This window comes from Quercus robur, chromosome 6, assembly GCF_932294415.1.
Source record: "Quercus robur chromosome 6, dhQueRobu3.1, whole genome shotgun sequence".
In the NCBI taxonomy this organism is placed as follows: Eukaryota; Viridiplantae; Streptophyta; class Magnoliopsida; order Fagales; family Fagaceae; genus Quercus; species Quercus robur.
The window spans coordinates 9,566,594-9,577,294 of NC_065539.1; the positions used below are offsets into that span (position 1 = coordinate 9,566,594).

The window sequence follows — 10,701 nt, forward strand, 5'->3', positions numbered from 1 at the left end:
ATGGTCATTGTGTCTCACAGTGGACCCAAGTTTCTATTGGGTTTAAATTTTAGTGTTTGCATGTGCTATTTAGTAAAACAGAATCAAAAGAAAAGCAGAAAATGTGGTCCTTCTGTGTGCGTTGCATCCCAAAAGCAAAACAGAAACATGCAACTGTTTACTCTTTTGTTGTTTACAATTCTTTAATTGTTAATTGTATACATGTTAACTGGTAATTTGTATTGCAGATGGATGATGAAGTGAAATTGGAGGTACATTATGGGGGTGCTTTTCTGTGGAACCCTAGTTTAGAGTACTTTGGTGGGAAAGTTGAAATAGTGTATAGGGATCTTGATTTGCTTAGTTATTTTGAAATAAATGGTATATGTGAGGAATTGGGGATTGATGAACCGTGTAGGGTTCATTATTTAGGTCTTGGGGGCAACTTGGAGCAAGACTTAAGGCTCATAGAAGATGATCAAGATGTGGTACTCATGTGGAAGCCTAATGAGGGAGGGCCAAGAGACACCATCATACTGTATGTGGAGAGTGGTAATGCTCCACTTGCAGTTGAAGTTCCTGATGGTGCAGGGGTTGGTGTAGGAGCTGGTGCAGGGGCTGCTATAGGGGGTGTAGGGGGTGGTGTAGGGGGTGGTGCTGGAGCTGCTACAGGGGGTGATGGTCTGGAGGAGGAGTTTGATTGGTTGAATGAAGGTCTTGAAGGAGAAGACTTTGCTGATGACATTTTTGGTGAGTCTTCTCCACCTCACACAGTGCCACATGAGCCTAATACTGTTCCAACCACTGATACATCTCATCCAAACACTGATACACCTTAGCCAAACACAGATGCACCTGGTTCAAGCAATGTTCCTCCTCCAAACATAGATTTAGATGAAGAGTGGGCTGAACCAGCTTTAGAGGATGATATTGCAAGTGTGGATAGTTTTGATGATGAGCATGGGCATGGCAATTTGGAGTTCAATGAGAGGACTGATATGGAAAATGTTAGGTTGGCAAAAGGGATGAAGTTCCCAAACTCCCAGGTGTTTAGGAAGGTTTTGAGGGAGTATGTGACTCAGCATCACATTGATGTCAAGTGAAAGTTGAATGAGAAGAAGAAGATTTCTGTACATTGTAAGAACAATTGTGGATGGAGGTATTATGCCTCAATGGTGACTGGAGAGTGCACATTTGAGATCAAGACACTTTATCCTAAGTGTACCTGCCCCCTAACATTTAAAAATGGGCAAGTTACATCAGCCTATGTGGCAAAAAGGTATTTGGAGGATTTTGGTAAGAATCCTAATTGGGAAGTTTCAGGTGTTAAGCACCATGTCAATTGATTTAAGTCTTAGTCAGGTGTATAGATCAAAGAAGGCAGCTAGGGGGCTGATTACTGGGAATGAAGAGGCTCAGTATGGCTTACTTAGAGATTATGCAGAAATGATATTAAGGACAAATGTAGGAAGTAGGGTGATTCTGTAAACAGAGATGGAAAATAAGAATGCAGAGCCCAAGTTTAAAAGGATGTACATTAGGTACAATGCTCAGAAGGTTGGCTTTCTAGGTGGTTGTAGACCCTTTGTTGGGCTGGATGGATGGCACTTGAAGGGTAGGTTTGGTGGGCAATTATTGTCTGCCACTGCCAAGGATGGAAATGACAATATATTTCCAGTGGCAATGGCTGTGGTTGAGTAAGAGAACAAGGATAGCTGGACCTGGTTCTTGGAGTAGTTTGCAGATGACATTGGCAGGCCAGAGGAACTCAATCTGGTATTCATCAGTGACAGGCAGAAGGTATTATCATCTAGCTCATGTTCATGACTTCATTACATGCTTACCATTTTACATGCTTACTTGCTGACATTGAATGCTTACTTGATTGCAGGGCCTTTTACCTACAATGGAGACTCTATTCCCAACTGTGGAGCACGAGTATTGTGTGAAGCACATATACAACAACTTCAAGGTTAATCACAAGGGCATAGAGTTGAAGAGTGTACTGTGGAGGTGTGCTAGCACAATATCAGCCAGGGAATTTAAGAGAGGGATGGACCATCTTAAGAATTTGGATGAAGAAACTTGGAAGTACCTAGCTAATATAAAGCCTGCACAGTGAACCAGATCCCACTTTTCTTCAAGAGCTTTGACAGATTGTATAGTAAACAATTTGAATGAAAGTTTTAACTCTATGATTGTGAAGGCTAGAGACAAGCCCATCTTATCAATGCTGGAGTGAATCAGAGTTAGACTTATGAGCAGGCTGTATATAAAGAAGACTGGCATAGAAAAGTATGGTGGCAATTTGTGTCTAAGCATACAAAAAAAGTTAGAGCAGTTAAAATTATAGTGTAAGGGTTTCTGTGCAGTTCCTTCTGGGAGGTTTGTGTATGAGGTTAACAATGAGAGGGAAAGGCATGTGGTGGACTTGGTAAATAGGACATGCAGTTGTAGAGTATGAGACTTGACAGGAATCCCCTGCAAGCATGGAGTTGCACCCATTTTTGTGAATTGTGAGAAATCAGAAGACTACACCCATCCATGCTACTACAAGGATGCTTATGTGGAGACATACAAGACTCCCATACCTCCCATGCCTGGCCAGTCTGAGTGGATGTCAAGTGGCCAACCTAAGCCTGTTGCACTTACTGTCTATAAGCCACCAGGCAGGCCACCCATGAAGAGGAAGAGAGATGCTGATGAGCCAAACCCTTATAAGGTGTCTAGAGCAAACAGGTCAGTGAGGTGTGGAAGGTGTCAACAGGAAGGGCACAATGCAAGGGGATGCAAGGCCAATGTCACCGGTGAGACAACATGGGATAGGAGGCAGAGATTGCAGAAAGGGAAATCTGTAAGTTTTTACAAAATTTTTTTATTCAAATGCAAAATTCCAATAACTGACACTGTAAAAACATGCTCATATTTGTTTGCAGGGAAATGGAAGGCCTTTTACACACAGATAAGGATCCCAGGCCCCATCGTCATCACAGACCCAATCCTCAGCTCAGCCCCCACTAACACATCAGCCTTACACTATGGCCTCATCCTCATCCAACTAGGCAGTAGGGTCACAGCCACAAGCTCTAGTTCCACAGCCACAAGCTCCAGCTCCACAGCCACAAGCTCCATGGTCACAGAACCCAAGTCAATGGTACTCTTCAGACTTCAAGTACACAGTTAAAGGAGCTCCTTGGTTCTCTTCAAGCTAGCCAACACCACACACCCCTGCTGAAACATGAGACAGTAGAGCACTATCATCACAGGTATTGTAGTATTAGGTTTGATGTTTTATTCATAAAATTGTGATACTGGTAGCTAACATGTGAATTTTTGTACTTTGTAGCCTACAAGACTACCTGCTACCAGAGAAGCTGCTTTAAGAGGAAGGGGTGATGTAGCTAGAGCTCAGAAATGTAGAACAAGAGGTGGAAAGGCCAGCTGTGGTAGGAGAGGCAGGGGCAGGGGCAGTAAATGAAGACTAAGTCAAGACTCTTTTGTTGCTATGTATAATGTATTAGGGTTATGTAGTGTTAGAGTTTTATGTAGTTTGTAGACAATGGCAGGGCAGACAATGGCAAGACACTTTTTTATATAGCTGTTCAAACACTTTTTGTATTTTTGTAAGTTTTGTAAACATTGGGCAGTTGCAACTGTTTTGGTTATTGTACCAAATGCCTCATATTTACTGGTGATTGATGAAAGATTATTCAATGTCACCTTAAAATATGTATACAATTTCCCAACTTAATGATAGGTGTTCAGAATTATTGTTCTAATTATTGCAGTTTGTCATATGAGTTATTATTATATGAGTTTGTTTATGTGTGCAGGGTGTATGTGTTGAATAGCAGGTGTATGTGTGCATTTGTTGTCTTTTCTTGCAAGTTGACAGATTGTCATGCACTTTAAATTCACTTTCAACATAATTGTCTTCACACAATGCACTTTATGCACAAACCAACACAGCTCACAACATCCAACAAAACACCAACACCAACAGCTCACAGCTCACAAGTAGCCAATTCACTTTAAACAAAAATATCAACAGAATCTAACATAAATAACACTTTATCTTAAAAAGGCTTATATTATTAAGTGGCTTCAAGCTAATAGCATCTACCACCTTACATAGTTCTCATTCTCAAAAAATTCTTTCATAGTTCTATTACAATACAATTGAGGACCAACTTATATTACAACCCATCAGGCAGACTCAATCTCATCATTCCAACATTTTCATTTGAGCCAAAACATAAAAACAACATAACCAAAAAAAAAAAAAAAACCATGACAGAATTAGTGCAATTCTGCACTTTCTCTCTTGCTCTAAAGCTCTCACTGCTATCTCCTTGGCTTGAACAGAGAAAGCTCGAAACTTTCCCTCCCTCTCAATGGCTTTTGCTGCCCTGTCTTGAGCAATTTCTGCCATTTGGGTAGCTTCTGCTACTGCCTGGGTAGCTTCTCTTTCCCTTTCATGTGCAAGTTGCAGCTCACTCCGCAGTAAATCCAGCTTTTGTTGCACCAAATGGGCAGCTTCATTCCCACGCATACAAGTGGGATTATCAATCCATTTAAAGAAAGGGCACTTGGGACCAATCTGTTCATAAATTGAATTGAACACATCACATTCCAATCTTACGTGAATCAGCTAGAGTAAGTAAAAAGTATACTTACCTTATATCGACTACAACCCAGAAACCTTCTCCCAAAATTATCTACTGTCAGACTTGTTCTCAGCACACAAGTCTCATATGTACACAAATGCCCACTTGAACTTGAGTAATTTCCACTTGAAGAAGACATCGATTATCAACTTCCTGTGAATCAAAACTATCATCGAAACTTGAAACCCCAGCTCATAACCATAAAGCAGAAATGTCGTACCTGGTGATGATCTATCTTCGAATATTCAATGCCTTAAGACAACCCAAAGTCAGAACCTCACCCTCACACGAAAGCACGATCAGAAAAATCAAAACCCCAGCTTAGTTACAGGGATTTTCGCATTTCTAGGGCTCGTGAGGAAAAGAGAGTGAGTTCGTGTTGTTTGATCCGTGTTATGTTCTAATTTGGCATAAAAGGGTGTTTTTCTAATGTCTGAGGGTGAGGTGGGTAACGGGGGGGTAACAGATTGATGTACAGGTGGGCAAAGTGATAAGTTTTGAACCACGGATAGGCAAAGCGCAAACGGGCCAAACCTCAGGTGGGTTTACTGTAATTATCCCTTAAAATTATTTAACTAAAAGATAGGGGTATTTTAGAGCATTTAAAATTTTGTATGAGGATATTTTTGTACACAAAATAATGAAAACCAAACAAAAAATCATGTTATTAATAGTGTGTATATATATGATTGGGTTCAAGTTACACCTGATGTAACTCTAAACAATATTAATTTATTCAATATTTTTTAATTCGATGTAAATTTTGACAAATCCACCATTAGATTATATTATCTTTGTATATTCTCCATGCTTGCAAAATTTCAAGGTGATCAAAAATTAATAGCCATGTCAATAATTTATTGTTTAAATTCAAGTTTTTGTAGTTTAAAATAATACATAAAAAATGAGTTATGCATCGAATGGTAAATAACATCCAATTGGCATAAATGTTAAAAACATATAGAACATGTAACTTCAATGATGGAATTTTCAAAATATAAATTCTATAACAAGTTATTAGATAGTTCTCTTGTTTGTTCTTAGAGTCGGTTGAAGTTAACGCCAAGTGCCAACTATGACATCTAGCTCTAGAACTTACCATCTAACGAGCAATGTACCGCTTAACACATTGCCACATCATTTGACTATGGTAATTTCCAGAGAATCAGGCGTTCGTACTTATCATAATCAAAATCACTCATCATCTAACTGTGATCTTGAATGATTCTCATTTTGTAGCTTCAATTACTGTATTTAAACTTTGACACCATATCACATAAAGCACAATATGTATGTTATGCTTGTAGAGAATTCTATATTTATAATTGTGGATGGTTACACTACTATGCAAAGTAGTAGTTGAGCTTTTATTTTGATGATATTGTATAATTTTGTTAAGTGCAGTTAAGTATGCTTGGGGATCATGTGCATATAGAGGTGGCCACATGTTTGACCATGGCTAGGACTAAACAAAATAGATGGTTTTATTAATGTATGCCACATTTTGAAACAACTATTATGAATGGCTACTGATTTATATGTGTAGGTTTCGAAATTGAGCATTTTTTCACTTGCTTCTGTTGTATAGAACCACAAAAATAGTTTCATATGGACCATAGAATTACCAGTCATTTTTTAGATGAGCACACGTATACATGATGCAAGTAAATCATATTCAATACCTCATAAGGGATAACAAGGGTGGATTATTTGTTATTGTGCATTTGTAATTTCTTTGACATTATGTCTTTTTAGAAAAATACATTATTTCAGAGATACATAGTGAAAGATACATTCCAAATTCCAGCACAAACGGCATAAATAAGAAATTTAAGAATATTTATCTGCAATCTTTTGGAGACATGAGCACAGCTCCTTCGGTTTAGAAAACATGACCATGTGATCAGAACCAGCTATCACCTTCACTTCATCTGTTGGATTATTCTCGATCATCCACCTTTGAAAATACTCCTTTACAACATTGTCTAGGTCACACCTAATATAAACTCTACAAATAGACCCAAATTTCTCCTTGATTAGTTCTACTTATTTTAATAACAATGCGTCGTCACCATAAAGATGGAAATGTCTCACCAAAGACATGGCAAGCGTCAAATCCCAATTCAATTCATCATTAATCATTGTTAAGTAAATTCAATATATATATATATAAGCTAATTGTTTAAGAATTTGAAACTTTTACAAGTTGTTAAATTGATGATTGCATGCCTGACTAACTTTTCTGATTTTTCTTTTTAATGTTTTCTTCCTAATCAACGTGTGACAATGTTGAATAAATATGAGGTTAAAGAAAAGTATAAACTCTATATCTTACCTCAGGTGGGGAGAGTTGGTATAACTTGGTTGACATGAAATTGGACCCAAATAGCCATGAGGTTGGTGGGTTGTTGGGCCCTTGATCGAATGTGAATTGTGAGTCCATGAACGAATCCAACCTTTGAAAGAACTACATATAACCAAAGATATCATTATGCACATTTGGGAACTAGTATGGGAAAGAGCAATGACCACTAACTTGATAAGGGATTTGGAGCTCCTTTGATTGTCCTAAATTTGAGAGAGGCAAATTGGAAATCCATGATCTAAACATTATCGAATTCATAGTAAAACATGTAATAATTTCATTTACCTTTTTAGCTAATCTTTTCATGGTACATTCCTATGATACTATCCCTAAGGTGTATCCTCCATAAGGTCACATCACATACCCAAGCTCGATAGTTTTGTTTATAATAAAAAACGGACAAAGTCTATTCTTAATAGTTTCAAGTCCTTTAACATCACCACCGTGCACTTTTAACGCGATGATTACTCCACAAGTGTATAGGTACTTGTGGGGTGTAGGGAGTAAGGCCTGGAGTCCAAGTCTTTAGATTAGGCTAAATTAGAATTTCTATCTTGTATTAACAAAAAAAAAAGGTCGTATAACATCCCAAGTATATATAATGGTTAGGTTCTAAGATTTTAGGAACTAAATGTATTAGAACTACAATCTGTAATGTGTTAGCAAACCATGATCAAAACATTAGAGTCTAGGTTTAGGCTACTCAAAATATGTTTATTTGTAAAATTGGAATTGAGTGATTGTATAATTTATTGGACTAAATTTGCAAGGCTCGATTGATCAAAAATTAGACTCGATCAATCGAATCTTGTGTAGATTTATTTTTCTGCAAAATTTCCAATTTAGCCCAAGCCCGTTTGATGTATAGGGTTATATGTTTTACTCTAAGTATGAAAGGAAAAACTCTAACTAAGTTTTGGAAGTCTTGGTGTGCTGTGTGTTGAATCTTTTGTGAGATCTAGATGTGTTTACCTTCATACACACTTAGGGTTATCAAGATCAAGATTCATGTCAAGAACTTGGTGATCGCTTTAGTTGCTGCATAAAGAACTTAAAGAAGATCTGAAACCTTTGAGTGGCGTCTCAAAGTCACAAGTGAGAGTACTTGTGGTTGCAGTGGATCAAGGAGAGAAGTAATCCGTGGACTCGGAGCTGTCACGTGGTCGTGGTAGTAGGTTTTCTACTTGAGATAGCAATAGGATGTTAGTGGTCTAAGTTCTATTGTACAAACTTCAATTCTTTTATAGTGGATTTGTTTTACCTTGAGGATAGCTAGGTTAAATCCTTCCCAGGTTTTTTACCGGTTTGGTTTTCCTAGGTTATCATATCGTGTGTTCTTTATATTTCCGCATTATTTACATGATATGATTTGAATGTGTTAACCTAGAACTAATAATTTATCTAAGTAATCACTTGGCTAAATAACTAGGTTAAACATCTTATGTTTTAAGGGGTCTAAAAACGTATAATAATTGTTGATAATAGATTGAGATTTTGTGCAATTGCACCATGCGATTACCCCTCTTTTCTCTCACAATTTTTTACCACACCCACTTTTTAACTTTAACTTTTTAACAAATTTTTACTTTATTTTATTCAATGGTTGAGATTGAAAGTTACCTTTTCCAACTCGCAATCTCAACCTGATCTTAATTCGTTGTTGATCACCAAGCCCCATCCCATAACTTCTATGACTTAATGTGTGGTAATGAAACTTGGTAACCACATTGAACCAGCGGTCAACAATGACTTAAAACCATTGCAAAGTGGGGCATGAATTCAAGGATTGAGATTTGGTAGCTATTGCACCATGAAATACCACTTTAAAGTTTTAAAATTGAAACTTGATAAGTTCACTTTAAATCTCAATCCTTGAATCAAAAATATTTTTAACCTTTTAAATTTTTATCTTTTTTTACTTTTTTTACCTTGATACCTTTTAACCCAAGGGTGTAGCCAGAAAAATTTACTAGGGGTGGCTGAATTGTAGTATTAATACAATAGTTATAATTCATAAATTTATTAAATACAAAATTATCATCTTTGATATATCACAATATTCTTAAACATTAATAAACAAACAAAAATTGTTTAGTTCGCTATAAACACTATACAAAAATATCCTTACACAAAAAAAAAGTATTGTTTTGACAATTTTTCATAGTCATTGTATATTATCATATAGCAAGAATAATGATAAAAGAATGATGATGATTTTGAGAGAGAGAGAGAGAGAGAGAGAGAGAAGAAAAATCCCTCTTGCAAATTCATTTCAGCAAAGCGTCAAAGAGGTGATGTCGCATCCAAACAAAAATTTGATTAATGGTCAGATTTTTTGTTATAGGTAAAATGAGTTAGTTTTAGTTATGTTGAGATGATAGTTGTTGGGGGAAAATGGCTAAATAATCGTAATTTTTATACTACTTATTTAAACAACCCCCTTCTCAAACTATGTAGTAAGATACGACTGTTTTGGAACTTGACATTACTGATGTCAAGTTCTTGGAAGAATTTGACATTAGCAATGTCAAGTTCTAAGTATATTTTGCCACTTAAATATTTTTGAAAATTTTTCATAGAACTCGACATTAGAAATGTCGAATTTCACTTAAAAACATGCATAGAACTCAACATTACTAGATAGTTTAAAAATATGCATAGAACTAGACATCGATAATGTCAAGTTCCAATATAGTGGTATTTTGCTAGATAGTTTTAAAAAATGGTTATTTGGCTACATAGTTTAAAAATTAAGGTTATTTAGCCATTTTCCCCCATAGTTGTTGTATTGAGAAGAAAGAAAATGGGGCAATGTGGGCTGGCAAAGGCAATAGCCTTAGCGCTAAGGAAAATTAATTTTTGTAGGTAGCTTCCCTGAGTTTTGTTTTTTTGTTTTTTTTTTTCTTTGGAGATAAGATGGGAAAACATAAAGTGAGTTTTGTGTCATTAATGATGCTAGAGTGAGTTATTGCCCATTGGATTGAGTATAAAATATCTCTTGAGCAATTGGGGAGTCCAACAATTAGTCATCTATAACTAGAAATCTTAAGAAGAATTAGGGGCCGGTTATAATCTTTTAGACACCTAGTAAGTTACCTGTGCGATGCATAGATAATGTTGTAAAGTTTTATATTAGATAGTTTTGGAGAATGTTATATATTTATTATAGCATAATTGTTATATAACTTTATTAGTAATGAGTTCATCATAAAAAGGCAAAAGTTATAAATTGCACACACACACACATATTTATTATAATTATTCAATTGAAATAATGAGAAAAAAAAAAAAAATAGAGGTGGCCACATGTTAAAAAAAAAGGTATTTGTTCAACTTTTATTTTAATGATATTGTATAATTTTGTTAAGTTCAGATAAGTATGGTTGGGGATTATGTGCATATGGAGGTGGCCACATGTTTAAACATGGCTAGGAGTAAACAAAATAGATGGTTTTATCAATGTTGATTGTGGAAGGTGTGCCACATTTTGCCACAACTATTATGAATGGTTATTGATTTATATGTGCAGGTTTTGAAATTGGGCATTTTTTTCACTTGCTTTAATTTGTTGTATAGAACCACAAAAATATATAGTTTCATTTGGGCACAGAATTATCGGTCACTTTTGAGACACATACAACATTGCATTATGCACACATACACATGATGCAAGTAAATCACATTCAATAC

The 10,701-nt window shown here is 36.2% G+C and overlaps 1 protein-coding gene across 1 annotated transcript; it reads left to right on the forward strand.

Moving 5' to 3' along the window:
- The first annotated feature begins 1,473 nt into the window (after nucleotides 1-1,473).
- Nucleotides 1,474-2,945, forward strand: LOC126689830 (uncharacterized). The gene is made up of 6 exons (XM_050385007.1): nucleotides 1,474-1,671; nucleotides 1,717-1,779; nucleotides 1,871-1,981; nucleotides 2,352-2,364; nucleotides 2,454-2,833; nucleotides 2,916-2,945. The coding sequence occupies exons 1-6, from the start codon at nucleotides 1,474-1,476 to the stop codon at nucleotides 2,943-2,945; spliced, it is 795 nt and encodes a 264-aa protein (XP_050240964.1).
- Nucleotides 2,946-10,701: the final 7,756 nt, after the last annotated feature.